This window comes from Heloderma suspectum, chromosome 3, assembly GCF_057233095.1.
Source record: "Heloderma suspectum isolate Gila_16-S chromosome 3, 16-S_ref, whole genome shotgun sequence".
NCBI classification, from domain to species: Eukaryota; Metazoa; Chordata; class Lepidosauria; order Squamata; family Helodermatidae; genus Heloderma; species Heloderma suspectum.
In genome coordinates this window covers 26,955,778-26,976,665 of record NC_139460.1, presented here as the reverse complement: position 1 = coordinate 26,976,665, position 20,888 = coordinate 26,955,778, and the positions used below count along the sequence as shown (strand labels likewise).

At 42.3% G+C, this 20,888-nt stretch overlaps 1 protein-coding gene across 14 annotated transcripts in view; it reads right to left on the bottom strand.

Annotated features, from left to right (window-relative positions):
• Positions 1-20,888, bottom strand: part of DYNC2H1 (dynein cytoplasmic 2 heavy chain 1) — a 278,032-nt gene that overhangs the window by 205,826 nt on the left and 51,318 nt on the right. For 13 of the 14 annotated variants that reach the window (XM_084842673.1, XM_084842676.1, XM_084842677.1 and 10 more), the window contains 9 exons: positions 20,246-20,469; positions 18,468-18,583; positions 13,942-14,141; positions 13,180-13,444; positions 12,359-12,566; positions 5,793-5,922; positions 4,923-5,078; positions 3,707-3,966; positions 1,974-2,220 (listed from right to left, as the gene is read on the bottom strand). In XM_084842673.1, the coding sequence (XP_084698799.1) occupies positions 1,974-2,220; positions 3,707-3,966; positions 4,923-5,078; positions 5,793-5,922; positions 12,359-12,566; positions 13,180-13,444; positions 13,942-14,141; positions 18,468-18,583; positions 20,246-20,469 (1,806 nt within the window). The remainder of the gene's footprint in view (positions 1-1,973; positions 2,221-3,706; positions 3,967-4,922; positions 5,079-5,792; positions 5,923-12,358; positions 12,567-13,179; positions 13,445-13,941; positions 14,142-18,467; positions 18,584-20,245; positions 20,470-20,888) is intronic. The other variant, XM_084842678.1, reaches the window with a different exon arrangement.

The following is a 20,888-nucleotide window of genomic DNA, read 5'->3' as shown; positions in this document are numbered from 1 at the left end:
GAGAAAAGGGAGCTCTGGATGCGATGGAAAGGCTTGCTTTTTCATAAGCTGTAGGTGGACAAGTCACTTCAGCACAAATGGGAGGAGGGTCAGTGATGGCCACCATTATTGCCTTTCCATTGCTCACAGAGGCCACACGGAGGCCGCTTGTGAAGAGCCCGAGGAGACTGCCAGGCAAGGTTTATGAGGAGATTTGCAGGCAGAAACAGACTTTCCTTTTGCTTTCCCCATAGCAAGGGGCAGGGCCAAAGGCACAAGGGGAAAAGGCTGACCATATTTGGGGGGCAGGAGAAGATGACGATGAAGGTAGCTGACAAGAACGGAGAAGCTGTGATGGGTTTTTTTTTACTGTTTTTCCTGAAAGGAAAAAAGATTAGGAAGGGAGGAAAAGAGAACAGACAATCACACACAGACATGCAAAAGTTAGAGAGGAAATGGAAAAAACAAGCCTGAGTCAGAAGAACTGAGAGAGGCGAATCCACAACCACTTCAGTGAGGCAAATTCACAAAACTGAGCTTCAAAGGAGGGAAAGACAGTTAAGGGTGCAATCCTATGCATGCTTAGACAGAAAAAAAAGCCTAAAACTCCCAGCATGCCCCAGCCTGCCATGCTGTTTGGGGCATGATGAGAATTGTAGGCCTTTTCTCTGTCTAAACATGCACAGGATTGTGCCTTAAACAACTTAATTGGAGCAGCGATGTTGCCTTTGACCACTAGGTGGCACATAAGACTCACCTGATGTACTGTTTACTACATGCACAAGAGAAAGTGCCTAGCTACAGTTATCCATGCTCTGGTAACCTCTCATCTAGATTACTGCAATGCATTATACATTGTCCAGTTCTGGGCACCACACTTTAAGAAGGATGCAGACAAGCTGGAGAGGGTTCAGAGGAGGGCAACAAAGATGATCAGGGGACTGGAAACAAAGCCCTATGAAGAGAGACTGAAAGAACTGGGCATGTTTAGCCTTGAGAAGAGAAGACTGAGGGGAGATATGATAGCGCTCTTCAAGGACTTGAAAGGTTGTCACAGAGAGGAAGGCCAGGATCTCTTCTCGATCATCCCAGAGTGCAGGACACGGAATAATGGGCTCAAGTTACAGGAAGCCAGATTCCGGCTGAACATCAGGAAAAATTTCCTGGCTGTTAGAGCAATATGACAATGGAACCAATTACCTGGGGAGGTGGTGGGCTCTCCCACACTGGAGGCATTCAAGATGAGGCTGGACAGCCACTTGTCAGGGATGCTCTGACTTGGATTCCTGCATTGAGCAGGGGGTTGGACTCGATGGCCTTGTAGGCCCCTTGCAACCCTACTATTCTATGATTCTATACATGGGGCTGCCTTTGAAAACGATCCAGAAACTTCAGCTGATCCAAAATAGTGCAGCGAGACTGTTGATACAGACTGGTCAATATGAACATAGTATGCCAGTGCTTTATGATCTGCATTGTCTGCCATTCCATTTCTGGGCCAAATTCAAAGTGCTAGAATTGATTTTTAAATCCCTAAATGGCTTGGGGCCAGGTTACTTGAAGGATCACCTCCTCCTACATATACTTGCCTGGACCTTAAAGATTGTCTTTAGCAGTTCTTCTCTGGGTGCCCTCACCAGATAAAGTCAGGTGAGTGGCTACTAAGGAGGACCTTTTCCTTTGACACACCCCAGGTGTGGAATGACCTCCTCAGAGAGGCTCACTTGGCACCTACTTTGTAGTTTGTTCAGTGCCAGGTGAAGGCCTTATCTTCCCGGGCATTTTATTTTTTCAGTTACTGTTGTTTTTAAATCTGTTATGGTTTTAATTGTTGTGAACCACCCAGAGAGCTTCAGTGGTATAGAAATGTAATAAATAAATAAATAAATAATTTGTGACTTAACAGGAGACAACAGGAAGGAAGTGCAGAATTCCTTTGTATTCTACAGTTCTGCAAGCAACTGTTATGAAATTCAAAGTCAAATTCTATTCACCTGCTGCAGGAAAGCTACAAGCGTGCTAGTTCCCCATTTATCAGGTTTGGGCAAGTTGATATCCTTCAGGTATAAAACCAGCCTTTCACAATCCTTTGGCCTGTACACTCGCCCAGTATTGGTGCTGATCACCAAGCACGTCTGACTTAGTTTCTGCAGAAGATGCCGGGATGTAGTTTGTGCACTGCAGTGCACTGTAGCAATCTGAGTGGATCGAAGCTGAGAAAAGGCATAACGGAGTAGCATTCTAAAAAAGGGAAAAGATGCAGATTAAAATGCTATACAGCACTTTTAAGAAAACCATCTGTCTCTGCCATGTAAAATGAAAATCAGTGTGTCAACTATAAAACAAACCAATATCCCTGAACGTGTACACAGTTTTCCCCCCAAAGTATTAAATATAATGGAGCTAGTTAGCTAAAAATTAAAAATAGCTAAAATTCTGCAGGTTTCCTTGAAATTTTAATTATTTGAGAGGAAATCTTCATAGTATATGGAGCTCCCCCAATCAAGGGTTGTGACCCCAAAAAATATTGGTTTCTTGTTAATACATTTTTCTGTCTGCCTGAATAGATTGTTCTTGCATTGTACTTCTTTTCTGAGTTTCCATCTCATATGACTAGCTCATTACATATTTAAATCCTCTCCTTCTCAGAGAACCAACACCCGCAGGAATAAACAGCTGGAGACTACTCAGCACCATCACCGAGTGAGAGTTCAAGCCAACACTCTACCCTCCTCAAAATCTGTGTAGGTGGAGCCTGGGGATGGTTTCTTAAGAGTCCAGTTCCGCTCTAGGCTTCTAGGAGAAACATCTAGTCTCCCCGAAGTTTTGGCCCACACTACCAATTTTCTGATTCTCTGAAATCAATTGGTTTCATCTGTTCAGTGCTCAAACCTCTCTAGTGCAGCTTTCATCCTTTATGCTTCCTGCTATGCCAGTAGACTTTCAAGCAACCCCAATTTCTACCACTGCACTATATTTTCAGAACAATCCAGATCCTGCACCATATCTTAGGTGATCTTCCACACAGTGTATGGACCGTATCTATGGCAGGTGCAAGCTTGCATGGGCTTCTTTTCAACTAGAGAAATCTAGGTAAACCTCAGCAATCAGGGGATGCTTCCAAAATTCTCCTCATCTAAATACTTTTTTTTGTAGTTACAAATTATCTGGCCTTGTTTCCAAAGTTGAAGCAATGCATTAGGAATTTTGTTCCATTTTTTAATTTCCAAATTATGTTCAATTTACTGGCATCCTACCCAACCACACCCTGGTATATTACTGGTGTGCATGTACGCATTCAAATAATTTTTTGATGTAATCATACATGATTGTATTCAAATTATTACTGTATAGTGAAAAATAATCTTGATGCAATCATAAATATAATCACATCAAGATTTCTTTTTGGCAGTGTTTGGTCAATGTGCACATGTGCATCAGTAATACAGAAGGGAAAAAAGATGCAATTTACCTGAAAGCTGCATAGTAAGTTTAGGAATTCTCTTAGTTAACCTGAAATATAGAAGGAATGGAGTACAGGGTAGTGAACTCTTGGAATACAGGAATGGAATAGGAGAAATCCACTCATGCAGCCATTGCATTTTAGGCTGTGGAGCAGACCCATGGCAGAAGACATGATTTTCAGGTAATACTATTATCAACATCATTTCTAGTATTAGTGGTACTGCTTTAGTATCATAGCTGGCATGAAAGTAACAATCCTTACCCTTTTCCACATCCTTCAGGCCCAACAAGAAGAAATGGCTGCTTAGTATCAAAGCCTAGCCAAGGTTTAAAGTAATCTAAACCTCTTTGCATATCAGGTGTTTGAATGACTGGAAGAGTCTGAACATTGCTAAAATCATCAGCAGTCAGATTTTCAGGTTTTTTCAGCTGGTACGATAGTAGGCGTTCAGTATCTGGATCATAATAAGTGTCCAACAGTTTGTTGGGATTTGGTGGAGATTCTCGTGCCCAAGTAAAAACCTTAAAATATGTATTTTTAAAGAATTTAAAATTAAAATCTTATAAAAATGCACTCCTAAAAATAACAAACATAGTTATTATAAAACACAGCATGTCTCTCAATTGTTACAGAAATTTAGATATAGACAATAACAATGTCCTCTATCCAGGCTTCTGGCAAATTCTCTCCCAATGTAACTGCTTAGAATATGTAAAACATGCTCCCTTCAGCTCCCCTGGTTTGGACTCAGACTATGTCTCACTTTAATCCTATTGAATCAATGTAGTTTAAGTTAGTAATCAGTACTAACTTGTCCGGCTGATTCCAGTGGGACTAAAGCATTACTAATTGAGGTTGGATCCAACCCACTAACTCTAGATTCTCTACCAAATTAAACACAAAATTCACTGTGATTTGGCAAAATGGTTTCACCACTACTAGTGGCCTCTTCTGCCCAAACTCTCAGTAACTTCTCATGCTTCTACCTGAAATTTTATAATAAAAGGTTTTTCTTAGAAAAACATAAAATTTGTGCAAATCCTTTTGTACTTAGGCATGCAGAAGGAGTTTTACACAAGTGAATTGTTTTCTGCAAATCTCCCACAATTTTTTTTCCTGCAGGTGGGATAAAAAAAAGCAATTACAGCTACATAGTGCAGATGAAGTTGTGCAGTTACCATCTTTTCTCAGTGCAGATGAGGATACATTCGCCATGTAGAGGTCACTGTACATTTCCCCATGCAAACATTATTCATACCATAAGAAGCCTTTCTGCACCTGATATCCAGACTGGGCCATTATGTTTTTTAAGTTAAGTTTTTTACAGCTCAGTGCTAATATCATTTCTTAGTTTAAAGATTTATTCAAATATATTTGTGATCTTAAATATTGCTTAAAAATATCTACCCTGAAAGTGTAAATGGCTTAAATAATTCACCCTGAAAGTGTGAATGGCTTTTGTTTTTAAAATAATGACCTCTTTTGTAAATTCCTGTCGTGATTTCATGTTCAGATTTCCACCAAGTCCTCTTATCAGGCTAATTATAAACTGTCCACGTTCAGTGCACCCATGAAGATGAGATAACCCATTCATCACTGTTCCAACCAAACTTGTTTCTATCACATAATCATTCTGTAAAAAAGAGTAATGCAGTAAGCAAGCTGTAAACCAGTTTCCAACAGCAGGACTAAGTTATAGTGCAAAGTCCTATTTCAATAAGTAGGGGAGGGAGCAAGCCTACTGGGATAGGCGGCCGCCTCCAAACTTCGCGCTTCAGCCGCCCTGCATTTGCTGTCTACATTCGGCCGTCTAGCTGCAGGAAGGCGGAGCAGGGGAAGCAGTTGCCAGACAACAAGTTGGATGTGTCATACCAGCATTTCCACCTTCCCTGCCCCAGAACACCCCCAAGAACACCCTATTTTTGTTGCTCCACGCTCCTCTTCCGAGTGCGGAGCACGGGGCCATTCCGAGCTGCCTGTAAGGAAGCTGCAGGAGGGGGGGAAGGTCGGTTCTCAGGGAACCGACCTCGGGGCGCAGGCTGAAACTGAACCTTAAGTCTCTGGCTGATATCTGCAACACTGGCCGTGGTCTTGAACCTGTTCTGTCCTGGGCCTGCTTCTCTTGCCTCACCTTGTGCCCCTTTACCTGGGCTGTAGCCTAGAGCAGTTGATGGATTAACCAATGAAGGCGGGCATTATATAGCATTTTGGGAATCTGCACCATAAGCTTTTAAAATATTATAGCCAATAAATATTAACAGGCAATAAATATTTCAGTCCTTAGAATTTTTTTTTAAATAGTCTAATAGAACATATGGATACAAGGAACTTAAAAATGTTGAGTTACCTGTTTTAGGACCCAATTTAAAGCTTTTTCAAAATAATCTCCAATCCAGTTTTCAAGTTTTTGCCTGCATTCTTCAGGTTGGTTTCTTAACCAAGATTTTATTAATGAATTAAGATCTGTATCTTCATCACTAGAATGAGATATACCTCAAATTAAAACTATGACAAATATTGCAATTCCCTATTTGGATACAAACATCATGTACTAAAGAGCTCTCATTCATGAGTGCTGCAGCACAATCCTATGCATATTTACTTGGAAGTGTGTTTACAGGAGACTTACTCCCAGGTAAGTGTAAATAGGATTACAGCTTCAATATCACAGTGGAGAAAAGCTAGGGTATGTATTTGTCACAAGTGATTTACAAATGTACCTAAACAGCCAAAGCAGTGTGAACAAGTGGCCTACAGCTCTATCAGCTTTTATTTTACTTCCATCTGTACAATTACTCACCACCTAATAATATCTCAAAGTCCAAGAATCCACAGCACAAACCTATGCATCAGCTATGCATGATGAATAGCTTCCCCTAACAAAACTTATCACAATTTAGGATGGTTGAAGAGGGAAAAGGAGCACACAGAGTGTGTTGTCCAGGGCTGCACCTCAGAGGTGATCACTGGTGTTCAGGCATTGCACTCGCAGCCAAACTGTTAAATAAAGGATTCTCATTACACTTTTGCATTCCTGGATCCTACTGGCTGGACTCAGATGGTTTATTTATCTTTCATGTTTATTTTATTTTATTTAGATTTATAATCCTATCCACATATGCTCAAAAAAGATAACGATCACATAAAAACAGAGTTACGAGACAGCTTAAAGATTCATACCAGGATGATGTTAATACATGAAGTATGAATAAAATTATACACATCATAGAATCACAGAATCATAGAATCATAGAATAGTAGGGTTGGAAGGGGCCTACAAGGCCATCGAGTCCAACCCCCTGCTCAATGCAGGAATCCAAGTCAGAGCATCCCTGACAAATGGCTGTCCAGCCTCGTCTTGAAGGCCTCCAGTGTGGGAGAGCCCACCACCTCCCCAGGTAATCGGTTCCATTGTCGTATTGCTCTTACAGTCAGGAAGTTTTTCCTGATGTTCAACCGGAATCTGGCTTCCTGTAACTTGAGCCCATTATTCCGTGTCCTGCACTCTGGGATGATCAAGAAGAGATCCTGGCCTTCTTCTCTGTGACAACCTTTCAAGTACTTGAAGAGTGCTATCATATCTCCCCTCAGTCTTCTCTTCTCAAGGCTAAACATGCCCAGTTCTTTCAGTCTCTCTTCATAGGGCTTTGTTTCCAGTCCCCTGATCATCTTTGTTGCCCTCCTCTGAACCCTCTCCAGCTTGTCTGCATCCTTCTTAAAGTGTGGGGCCCAGAACTGGACACAGTACTAACCAGTGCTGAGTAGAGGGGAACTAGTACTTCCCAGGATTTGGAAGCGATGCTTCTATGAATGCAGCCCAAAATAGCATTTGCCTTTTTTGCAGCCACATCACATTGTTGGCTCATATTCAGCTTATGATCGACAACAATTCCAAGATCCTTCTCGCTTGTAGTGTGGTTGAGCCACGTATCCCCCATCTTGTAACTGTGCATTTGGTTTCTTTTTCCTAGGTGCAGAACTTGACATTTGTCCCTATTAAATGTAATTCTGTTGTTTTCTCCCCAGCGCTCCAGTCTATCCAGATCACTTTGAATTTTATTTCTGTCTTCCAAAGTATTAGCTATCCCTCCCAATTTTGTGTCATCTGCAAATTTGATAAGCATTCCGTGCACCTCCTCCTCCAAGTCATTAATAAAAATGTTGAAGAGCACTGGGCCCAGGACAGAGCCCTGCGGTACCCCACTCGTTACCTCTCCCCAGTTTGAGAAGGTCCCATTGATAAGCACTCTCTGAGTCCGATTCTGTAGCCAACTGTGGATCCACCAGAACGTTGTTTCATCTAGCCCACTTTGAGCTAGTTTGCTCATCAGGAGATCATGGGGCACTTTGTCGAAAGCTTTGCTGAAGTCGAGGTATATGATGTCTACAGCATTCCTACGGTCTACAAGGGAGGTAACTTGATCAAAAAATGAGATCAGTTTTGTCTGGCAGGAATTGTTTTTGACAAATCCATGATGGCTTCGAGTAATCACGGCATTGTTGTGAAGGTGCTTCCAGATGGATTGCTTTATGATCTGCTCCAGAATTTTCCCAGGGATTGATGTCAGACTGACTGGTCTGTAGTTCCCAGGTTCCTCCTTTTTACCCTCTTTGAAGATAGGGACAACGTTAGCCCTCCTCCAGTCATCTGGCACTTCCCCCGTCCTCCATGATTTCTCAAAGAGAATAGACAGCGGTTCTGAGAGTTCTTCTGCCAGTTCCTTTATGACTCTAGGATGCAGTTCATCTGGCCCTGGAGATTTGAACTCATTCAAAGTCATTAGGTGTTCCTTGACCATATGCCGGTCGATCTCAAGCTGCAATCCTGCCCCTTCAGCCTGTACTTCACCTTTGCCAGGGGGGTCATAGACCCTCTTTTGGGAGAAGACTGAGCCAAAGTAGGAATTGAGCACCTCTGCCTTTTCTTTGTCATCTGTTATCGTTTTGCCATCCTTATTTAATAGCTGAACCACCATTTCTTTCCTCTGCCTTTTACTGTGCACGTAGCTGAAGAAAGCCTTTTTGTTGTTTTTAACATCCCTTGCTAACCTCCGCTCATTCTCAGCTTTAGCCTTCCTGACGCCATCCCTGCAATTCTGTGCTATCTGCCTGTACTCTTCCTTTGTTACTTGGCCTTCTTTCCACTTCCTATATGTGTCCTTTTTTGTTTTCAGGTCATCCCTAAGCTTTTTGTGAAGCCACATTGGCTTCTTCTGTTGTCTTCCACCTTTTCTTCTTGTTGGAATTGCTTGTGATTGTGCCTTGAGAATTTCCTTTTTTAAAAGCTCCCACCCATCTTGGACTCCTTTTCTCGCTAGCATCGCTTGCCATGGGACCTTACTGATCATTGTTCTGAGTTTATGAAAATCAGCTTTCCTAAAATCCAGGGTACGTGTTTGACTACACTCGGCTTTTGCTTCCTTTAGAACCAAGAACTCAAGTACAACATGGTCGCTTTCCCCCAGAGTTCCTGTAACTGCTACTTTATCCACGAAGTCATCTCTGTTGGTTAGGATCAAGTCAAGGATAGCCGATCCTCTAGTTCCTTCCTCTACTTTCTGTAGGAGGAAGTTATCCGCCACACAAGTCAGGAATTTCCTGGAGGGGCCATGTTTTGCAGAATTTGTCTCCCAACAAATATCGGGGAAATTGAAGTCCCCCATTACTACTACATCAGGCTTCCTGAAAACATTGGCTATTTGCTTTTCAAAAGTGTCATCCTTGTCTTCTCCTTGATTGGGTGGCCGGTAGTAGACTCCGACCACCAGGTTCCTTTTATTCTTTGCTCCATTTATTTTGATCCAGATGCTCTCAATGGGGCTACCAAGCTCCTCCTCCTGTATTTCTGTGCAGAGATATGTATTTTTCACATACAGTGCAACCCCACTGTTCCTCCTGTTCTTTTTGAACAAGTTATATCCTTCAATTGCTGTATGCCAGTCATGAGAGTCATCCCACCAAGTCTCAGTTATACCTATCAGGTCATAATTTCCCTCTTGTATTAAGAGTTCAAGTTCGTTCTGTTTGTTTCCCATACTCTGGGCATTAGTATATAGACATCGAAGACCATGTGCTTCATAGTCTGGCTTTCTTCCTACATGTGTCTGACGCCTATTATTGGGCACTATCAGAGCTGTTCTCTCCCTTACAGTGCATGCGCCTATGTCCATTGTTACCCCCAACATTACATCTCCCTTCCCCGTAGGATTCAGTTTAAAGCCCTCCTGATGAAGTTCTTCATGCTGTGGCCAAACACAGTCTTCCCAGCCTTTGTGAGGTGCAACCCATCCCTTGCCAACAGCCCATCTTCCAGGAAGTATAGCCCGTGGTCCCAGAATCCAAATCTCTCTTGTCGGCACCACCTTCGTAGCCAGTCGTTCACCCGGAGTATTTTTCGTTCCCTTTCTATCCCTCTTCTAACTACTGGAAGGATGGATAAGAAAACTATCTGGGCCCCAAAGTTCTTGAGTTTCCTTCCCAAAGCTTCAAAGTCTGACGTGATCTCTTCGTAGCTCCGCTTGGCGGTATCATTTGTTCCCACATGGATGAGAAGAAAGGGATACCTGTCAGTGGGCTTTATGAGCGCAGGCAACCTTTCAGTCACGTCTCTAATCCGTCCTCCCGGGAGACAACATACCTGGCGAGTCCATGGGTCTTCGCGACATACTTGGGTCTCGATCCCATGCAGCAAGGAGTCTCCCACTACTACCACTCTTCTCTTCTTCTTCTTGTAGGCCTGGGTTTCATCGCCTCTGTTTGACTGACCTTTAGCCTCTTGCTCACTCTCATGCAGGTTCCCCTGTGATTCTTCCTCTGCAGGCTGTCCTCCAGTCTCATCCGCAAGTACCTGGAATCGGTTCCACAGCTCCTCTGCTTCCACTGGTGCAGAGTGGCGTCTAGTTCTTCTTCTCCTAACTGTCACCCTTTTCCAAGGAGTATCCTCTATTCCATTTTTCTTCACCTCAGCATTTCCCACTGCCTCATCTTGCTGTTGCTCTTCAAGCTTCTGGTCTGCGCTTTGCTGCTGTAGTTCCCCTATTCTGTCCAAGAACTCTTCGTGTTCTCTTATTTCCCGGAGGGTCGACAGTCGCCACTCCAGTCCACTTACTTTTTCCTCCAGCAGCGTGATCAACTTGCACTTGTTGCAGGTGTAGGCCATGTTGTTCTCAGGCAAGAAAACAAACATTGCACACACCTTGCAGGTCACCACCACTGGAGAGTTGTTACTGGGTTATAGGGTAGAACTGGGTTATAGGGTAGCCATGATAAGGAGAGAACAGAAGAGAACAGCAGAGAACAAGATATACAGTTGTATGACCTTTGACAAGATAAGGAATTCCTATGTCTCGTCAGCTTACAACAATATATTCAAGGGAGAAAGAGCTCAGCAAGAACATGAAGCATGAGACTGCATGAGGCTACTTAGTCTGACCCCCGATATGGCTGCTACAGAGTCTTGTCCTTCCATAGCCTCTTTTCCCTTTTTGTGTCTAGCTTTATGATTGTTCTAGACTAGCCTGTGCGGGCTCCTCTACTCAGTAGAGGTTAAAAGCAGAGTCCCACTGGTGTGAAAGTGTGTGTTACAAGACAAATGAATGGAAAAAAGTTAGTTAAAATAAAAAATAAAAAAAATAAAAAAAATGTTAGGGGCCTCCCCCTTGACCTCCCCTGCCGAACTCCCCTGGCCAACTCCTGTTTGCTCCCCCTGTTCACTTGCTCTGGTTGCTCGCTCTCTGGGATCTTGCTTGCTTCTGTAGTCCCTGGACCAGCTGGAGCAGTTCGCTCTGCTCTGCTCTGCTCTGCTCTGCTGGGAGGCGGGAAACAGACTGAAGCTTCCCACCCACTCAGCTGCTGGAAGTACTCAGGCCACCCCCCCAATTCAGTTGGGGCTCTCAGAAGCACCTGGTGAGCTCACAGCCACTCAGAAGGATAAAGGGCAGCCCCCTGGGCTTCCTGCAGCCCACTTACCTCTTAGCCTCTGTCTCCTTTGTCTCCTTTGTCTCTTCTACCACTGCAACTCCCTTGGCCAACTCCTGTTTGCTCCCCCTGTTTGCTCGCTCTGGTCGCTCGCTCTCTGGGAGCTTGCTTGCTTCTGTAGTCCCTGGACCAGCTGGAGCAGCTTGCTCTGCTCTGCTCTGCTCAGCTGGGAGGCGGGAAACCTGGCTGTCATTTTGACAGCCCTCTTTACTAGTTACAGTTGTTAAAAAGCATGGAAATCACACTCCAGTTGTATTCAGGCAAAAAGCCCTTTGCTTTCAGGGGAGCAATACAGAGAAATCACCAATTCTGTATATTCAGTGGAGCCTGCCAATAGCAAGAACATTTGCGCAATGCCTTTTTACCCATAACGTACTAATTTACTTTCAAATGAAAGCAGAAAGCAAGTGAAAACAGTGAAGGTAGACTACAGAGAAACAATGGTGAGTTAAAATAAAGTTTTCTTTAAAAAAAATAACTTTACTTCAAATTTAAACTACAACCTTCCTTAGCATGTCTGATCACTGTAAATCAGGCATGGGTAGACTTCAGGCATGCTGTATCTACTTTGTTTTTTACTAGAACACCAAGACCACCAGCCAAAACAAAGAGCAAATGGCATGCACTTAGAAATAAAGAATTCTGAGCCCAGAAATCTTTACGTACTAGAGTTGAGCAGCACTCACAGTTCTTCCACACAAAAATCCACTCCTGATTAACCCAAGCTTTCTTTATTTTAAGAGTATAATTTAGGGGGGAAAGTGTCATTTGATAGCTGCGGTTGCTAAACAATTAGGAGTCAGAAATCCTTGCCAGGCTACTGCAAATCACAGAGATCTACAAGCAGATCCAAATCTACCCTCTGCCCACTCTTGCTGTAAAGCCCTCCAATATACATCTATGTCAAATGTACATCTATGTCAAATGTTAAATTACCTTAGGAAGATCATCCCCATTCGAGATATGGTGGCAGGAGAAGCACAACTCAAGTCATGGGTTTCAAAGACAAAGTTAACATTTGGGCCAAATTGAATTCTTTCTCCACTGGGCATAGTGAGTAGACGGTTGTCATCCAGGACAGAATTCAAGGACTCAATCCATTCAGGATCTATGTCCCCATCACAGATTATCCATGAAGTAACATCTGTTCACAATCAAATAAAAAAAACACCGCTGTATGTCAAACTAGTTAAAGAAGCTAACTGCTTTTCAGTATGAATTCAAATTAGATTGACTGTAACACCCAAGTTGGGATGGACACAGGTGAGGACAGGTATCAATTCCTGTTTCTCACAACAATGTACAGTTCTAATGTACACAACTGCTTTTATGAACAAAGAAAAGATGAAACCAGATTGATATGCTCCATGTTTGCCTCAATTCAACCAGTTCTTACAGTCATACTGGTCATTTTCTTATTTAACTTACTATGCTGAGATACTTTATTGCTCTCTTCCAACTTTACACTTATTATTTACTAGATAATGGTACTGTTAGTGGCAACCTTTTTCATGGAATGTTATGATCATAATGAAGACAAAAAGAGCATTCATGCTACTACAAATGAACAAAGCACCTCTTATTATGATATTGTAAAACTGGCAAAACTAAGACTGCAATTCTATGCATGCTTAACTGGGAATAAAACCTACTGAACACAGCACGACGTACTTGTGAATATACATGCATAGGATCAAAAAGCAAAGTTCCTTATTTAAGAATTTAAGAATGTTAAGGGTTCCAATTCACAGACATACCTGGTGGTTCTCGTACCACTTGCCGAGCACTGTTTGTAAGCACACCATCTGACCACTCTCTTGTGTCCATGTCAATATGGCCTAGTAACTGATGGCGAGGCATAGCTTTGGGGTTCATGGTATATTGTTTTACTATTTTGCCAACTTTCCCAAGTGCAGCTCTTAACATCCGCCAGAGGGTTGATTTACCTGCACCGCTTGGGCCTACAATAACTACCCCCATTCTCTGACGTAGTTGCTCATACAATTCCAAAACCTTCTTGATCTTTGCAGAATATAGAAAGTATAAAACACAGTTATAAGCTTAGACATCCTCCCTCATTTTCATAAGCAGAAGATAACAGAAGTTTTCAGGATTTCAGTTACCAGGTAAGAACAAGATGGGGTTATTGCTTTGAATGCCCCTAAATTTCATGGAACAATTTTGTGTCATGGTGTGTAATTCTACTCATTAACCATCCACAAATATGAATGTGCTTTCAATAATTTTGAAATTATTAAATAATAATTTAATTAATGGTAATTAATTAATTACCACAGTAATTAATGGGACATTTTAAGGTAAGATTTCAGCTTTTGTCCTATTTTATTTTACTTTTGCATTAATTCATTTACATAACATGCAACTTTTTAATAACAATATAATTAAAAGTTTCCCTTTAATAATTTTTGTAACTGATTCACAAGAGAGTCTCAAGGTACTTATAATGAAAGATCAAGCTCACAGTATTCAGCAGTGGCTATGTTTTATGAGATATTTACCTGGGTAGATATGATTTCCAAATTGGCCTCTTCAAAGACTTCTTGTAAAGCGTTGCTTAGCTCAGCATAATCTACATCCTTAAAGTCAATACCAGGGAAGACATCTTTAACCAACGCATCAAACCGTGCACAATCTGCAAAGGTAAGCTTTGACATGGTATTAAGTCGCAAAGCTTGGACCACAATATGGCTTTCATTAACTGCATGGGAGAAAAGAAATATGATACAATTTAATTTATTTTTCTTCAGAGCTGTAAGACAAACACATCAGCTTGATTTCTAGCATTACAAGAGAATGGCAGTCCCCAGGTAGTAGATTTGCAATGCCTTAATTTTCAAATGGCAATTTAGTGAGGATAACAAATAGATTATATAGTGAAAATGAAAGTACAGTAACATGGTCAGAATATGAATCCTCAGGCTCATTACCATTGTCAGAAGATAATAACAACTCATGAGAACAACATTCTTGTTAAAAGCATGCTCGACAGAACAAAGTAAGTTAAGTAATATTAATTAAAACCTGCAAATCTGTTGCCTACCAAGAAAAACACAGTCCACCAGCCATATAAAGGAAGCCACCCAAAATTCAGTAACTTCCTATTTTTGCTGCTTGCCTAAGCCTGAAAAAGTCAGGAAGGTTTCTGCAACTATCTTAGGTGATATGCTACTCTAAAGCAAAATCCAATTTTAGTTGCTGTTTGAGGCAACTAGTTTCTTAATAATGGGACTGAGGGCAATACAAGTATTACAAAATGGCCAAGAACAGAAATGGCTTCTATCCTTGCTGACTAGAAGACTGTTTACTAGTGATCTATTTTAAGGGAATTATTTATTACACAGATCTTCTCTGAAAACCAACATATTTTGTTGTTGTTCAATCGTTAAGTCGTGTCCGACTCTTCATAACCCCATGGACCATAGCACGCCAGGCCTTCCTGTCCTGCGCTCTGTCCCGGAGTGTGCTCAAGTTCATATTCATTGCATCGGAGATGCTACCTAGCCATCTCATCCTCTGCCGTCCCCTTCTCCTTTTACCTTCAATCTTTCCCAGCATCAGGGTCTTTTCCAGGGAGTTTTCTCTTTGCATTAGGTGGCCAAAATATTTGAGCTTCAGTTTCAGTATCTGTCCTTCCAATGAGCAGCCAGGGTTGATTTCCTTTAGGATTGACTGATTTGACCTCCTTGCAGTCCAGGGGACTCATAAGAGTCTTCTCCAGCACCACAGTTCGAAAGCATCAATTCTTCAGCGCTCAGCCTTCCTTATAGTCTAGCTCTCACAGCCATACGTTGCTACTGGGAAAACCATAGCTTTGATTAGACGGACCTTTGTCGGCAAGGTGATGTCTCTGCTTCTTACTATGCTGTCTAGGTTTGCCATAGCTTTCCTCCCAAGGAGCAAGCGTCTTTTAATTTCATGGCTACAGTCACCGTCTGCGGTGATCTTGGAGCCCAAGAAAGTAAAATCTGTCACTGCTTCCATTTCTTCCCCTTCTATATGCCAGGAAGTGATGGGGCCAGATGCCATGATCTTAGTTTTGTTAATGTTGAGTTTCAAACCAGCTTTTGCACTCTCCACTTTCACCCTCAACAAGAGGCTCTTTAGATCCTCTTCGCTTTCTGCCATTAGGGTGGTATCATCTGCATATCGGAGGTTGTTGAGAATTCTCCTGGCAATCTTAATTCCAACCTGTGATTCATCCAACCCGGCGTTTCCCATGATGTACTCTGCATAGAAGTTAAATAAGCAGGGTGACAATATGCAGCTGTCAGGGTGGACACTGAGCCCATAGAATCCCAGAGTAGTTCTGACTCTGAGGAAGAGGAGTCGCTCCTGGGAGAGGAGCGCACTCCTCTTTCCCAGGGCCAACAGCTGACGGAGATTCCTCCCACTGGCATTCCTAGCTTAGATAGCAGTCCTGGGAGTGACAGAGCGCGGGATGGACACGCGTCGCCAACGCAGGGAGCGGCGCCAAATGGAGGGCACGGAAAGGAGGCGTAGTGCCCGGTTGGTGCACAAACAACGGTTGCACCCAGAGGATCCAAGGGAAAAGGGGAGGGACGCTCCCTAGCCCTTAAGTTCAGGGTCTGCCAGTGATTCCCTTTCAAACGGGGACCAACTGTTCCAACTAAAGGCATAGGTACTCTGCTGCTCATATCTAGTTGCTAACAGTAGAGTTGTTAAGTTGTAAAAGAGGAATAAAGCTTTGAAAAGAATCCCTTTGTTTGTGTCTGGACTTGGCTACTGGATTACACTGAGAGAGGCCTCCAAGGAGCCCTTGACAGCAGGCTTGTCGTACTCCTTTCCCAATTTGGAACCAATCGGTTGTTCCATGTCTGGTTCTTACTGTTGCTTCTTGACCCTCGTACAGATTCTCAGGAGAAAGGTAAGGTGGTCTCGTACTCCCATCTCTTTAAGAATTTGCCACAGTTTGTTGTGAGCCACACAATCAAAGGCTTTAGCGTAGTCAATGAAGCAGAAATAGACGTTTTTCTGGAATTCTCTTGCTTTCTCCATGATCCAGCGAATGTTGGCGATTTGATCTCTAGTTCCTCTTCCTCTTCGGAACCCAGCTTGTACTTCCGGTAGTTCTCGGTTCACATACTGCTGAAGCCTAGCTTGTAGGATTTTGAGCATCACCTTGCTGGCATGTGAAATGAGCGCAATTGTACGGTAGTTTGAACACTCTTTGGCGTTGCCCTTCTTTGGAATTGGAATGTAAACTGACCTTTTCCAGTCTTGTGGCCACTGTCGAGTGTTCCAAATTTGTTGGCATATTGAGTGCAGCACTTTAACAGCATCATCTTTTAGGATTTTAAATAGCTCAGCTGGAATACTGTCATCTCCGCTAGCTTTGTTGTTACGAATGCTTCCTAAGGCCCACTTGACTTCACTCTCGAGGATGTCCTGCTCAAGTTCAGTGACCGCACTCTCCTGGCTATCAGGGACATTCAGATCTTTCCTGTATAGTTCTTCTGTGTATTCTTGCCACCTCTTCTTAATCTCATCTGCTTCTGTTAGGTCCCTGCCTTCTTTGTGCTTTATCATGCCCATCGTCACACAAAATGTTCCCTTAAGATCTCCGATTTTCTTGAAAAGATCTTTAGTCCTTCCCATTCGATTGTTTTCCTCAATTTCTTTGCATGGTTCATTTAAGAAGGCCTTCTTGTCTCTCCTTGCTATTCTCTGGAACTCTGCATTCAGTTGGATATATCTTTGCCTTTCTCCCTTGCTTTTCGCTTCCCTTCTTTCCTCAGCTACTTGTAAAGCCTCATTAGACAGCCACTTTGCTTTCTTGCATTTCTTTTTCTTTGGGATGGATTCAGTTGCTGCCTCCTGAACAATGTTACGGACCTCCGTCCATAGTTCCTCAGGCACTCTGTCTATCAGGTCTCATCCCTTAAATCTATTCCTCACCTCCACTGTATATTCATAAGGGATATGATTTAGGTCATACCTGAATGGTTTAGTGGTTTTCCCTACATTCTTCAATTTAAGACGAAATTTTGTGACAAGAAGCTCATGATCTGAGCCACAGTCAGCTCCAGGTCTTGTTTTGACTGACTGTGTAGAGCTTCTCCATCTTTGGCTGCAAAGGACATAATCAATCTGATTTCGATATTGACCATCTGGTGATGTTCATGTGTATATTCGCCTCTTGTGCTGTTGGAAAAGAGTGTTCGCTATGATCAGCGTGTTCTCTTGACAAAACTCTATTAGCCTTTGTCCTGCTTCATTTTGTACACCAAGGCCATGCTTGCCTGTTATCCCGGTGATTTCTTGACTTCCTACTTTAGCATTCCAATCCCCTATGATGAAGAGGACATCTTTTTTTGGTGTTAGTTCTAGAAGGTGTTGTAGGTCTTCATAGAACCGATCAACCTCAGCTTCTTCGGCCTCAGCGGTTGGGGCATAGACTTGAATTACTGTGATGTTGAATGGTTTGCCTTGGATTCGTACTGAGATCATTCTGTCGTTTTTGAGATTGTACCCCAGTACTGCTTTTCCCACCCTTTTATTGACTATGAGTGCTACTCCATTTCTTCTAAGGGATTCTTGCTCACAGTAGTAGATATAATGGTCACCTGAATTAAATTCGCCCATGCTTGTCCATTTTAGTTCGCTGTTTCCCAAGATGTCGATGTTCAATCTTGCCATCTCAACCAGATTAGAAATATGAACAACAAAAAATATAAACTATTCTCCCACTGCCAGCTACAATCTTGCATATTTAATTCGTGAGGTTAGTCTTTGTCATAGTACAAGCAAAATAAGTTACAGTGCCAAATTTACATGAACTCTGTGTTAACCCCCTCCAGTCCTCTCCAAATGACAGTGGACAAATTGATGCGAAAGTTCTAATTGTGAAAAGTTTCCATGTTACCCTTGCTTTTAAACAGCTTCCCACAAAAACAGAATTCTAGACATTAGGGACGTGTATGAAGAATATATTTATTTTATTCTATTTATGTATTACATTTTTATATACCCAGAAAGACAAAACCTCTGTATAATCTTTGTTTACCTTTCTCTTTCATTCCATTTTTTTTCTGTTGTCGAAGAAGATTCCCACATCCCCTCAGAACAGTCTTCAGTGCTCGCAAACCCCAATCATAGTGCTGCTGAGGTGTCAAGAGCTCCCTGAATTTTTAAAATAATTTTATTTTAATGATTTTCCCCTTATATCTTTCTGGCAATAAAGAATGCTTTCTTTTAATACTTGTGAAGAAAATCAATGTTTAATAGCCTGACAGGGACACGTACTGCTAGGGGCCTAGTTTGGGTGAAATGCTAAACCACATGAGGGATCCCTGCAGCCACAGGCCACATGTTGCCCTTGGAAGCCTTCAGTGTGGTCCCCTGAGTGCCCAAGCTGCCACCTCCCACATGCTGAATTTCCACCTTGTAAATTGTGCTCTTTGGCAGGCTGGCCACAGTGTGATTGAGCTGGGTAGGAAGATATGAGGTGATGACTCTCCCTGAGTACCTTCCTCCCCATCCTAATCATGCTCCCATCAGCCTGCGTGATTTAGCTGGGGAGGATGGCACATGGGGAAAAGATGGTTAACCCTCCCCTCCTCATGCATGGCCTTCCCATGAAAGATATAGAGAGTATTTATATATGAGTGTGTGTATGTGTGAGATACTGAGCATGGGCAGGAGCGTGAATGTGAATGTGCATATGAACAAATGTGTTTCTATGTCTCAATGTCAGAAGGAAGTCAGGGGGATACATGCCCCAGCCTCACCTCTGGCCGCAGCCCTGTCCACTGCATGTGGCCCCTGACCACCCACCCACCCACTTGGGTATATGGCCCTCGGGGGGGGAAAGGGTTGCCATCCCTGTGCTAAACCATGGTGTGTTCAGCTTAATTCTGCCTTGTTTATACATCCAAATCCAACCAGACTCACAAATTATGGTTGGTTTGGGGCCAACAAACCATAATCTGAGAATATGGTTTGGCATGGTTTAAGTAGCTATCAATGGCTACTGGTCTTGATGGCTATGTGCTACCTCCAGTAGCATAGAGGCAGTGAGCCTATGTACACCAGTTGCTGGAGAACATGGGTGGGAGTGTGCTGTTGACTAGATGGACTCTTGGTCTGATCCAGCATGGCTCTTATGTTCTTAAAGTTGGCATGTGAATCTTTGCTTGTGAACCCTGGCTTCCATTAACAGTAGTTTGTTATTCTGTCCAAACAAATATCTTTGTTTAATCCTAGTTTGTTGTGTCACTCCATAGAATGTAGCATAGAGTGGCTTGAGGGAAGAGTGGCTTGAATACAAAACTGCTAATGTGGCTAAGAGATTTTCACTGATGCTTTCACAAACCTCTCTGTCCCTCCTCACTCTGCCTGGTAACAGGCTTCTTTCCCCATCCATTTCCTTGCTGACAAGCTCTCATTCTCTAGTTCAGCTGCCTTAACTCTAGAGCAGCTTGGTGAGGGAAAAGAATTTAAAGGGACACCTGGCTGGAACAAATAGCTTAAGCAAGTTCAGAAGCTTTCATCTGCAATAGACAAGCCACATTTGATTCTTATGCAAAGGATTCCACATAGAATTTATAGAGCGCTTTTCCTAAATGTTCAATACATTTAATATACTTTATCCCAGTAATTCTTACAATAACCCTACAAGATTCTCCTTGTATAGGTATTTAGTATTCAAGAATAGTGAAGTACCCTGTGATACGATACTGAAGAATCAGTATTCATCACAAAAAGACAAAATGTCTATTTCCGAAAAGAAAAACAAGAAGAAAGTCTGGAGAAAGAAGAACATATCAATTTCCAAACACTTACCTTGCTAAATTAAAAATATCCACTAATTTTCTTCCCAGAGGTTTAGCATCTTTAAAACCTTCTGAATATAAAATCACTTCTGCAATGAGCTCATTATCAGGACGAGTCATAGCAACTGGCCTAAAAAGCTGTTTGAGATTGTCAGGCAATTTTTGTCTGCCTCCATAGCCCTTTCCAGCAGGATTCATGGTGATAAAAATTCCAGAATTGTGATCCATTTCAACCTGACATTAAAAAGGAATGCATTTTTAACAAGACATATATTCACTAAGAGCTGCAATTACCCATGTGAACTCCTAGTAAAAATACCTAAAGCATCACATTATATACTCGTGAAATAACTGCATATCCCAATTATTATTATTAGGCAACTTGGTTATTTCCCCATATATTGTCATTCACCTGTTTGCCCAGAAACTGGGAAAGAACTGTAAGAGACAGAGACTGGATTTTGTGTCCAGGCACTAAGATTTTTTCCAAAATATATTATACCTTAACATGCATTAATATTGCAGGTGTAAAATATTATCAATGAAAATGGGAAAAGTATCTCCAAAGGGAAATATCACCAGAAGTTTGGTTTTCCTTTTTGGACCCAGAGATCAGTTTACAGTGAGCTTAATGTTGAGGGAGAATGGTATAA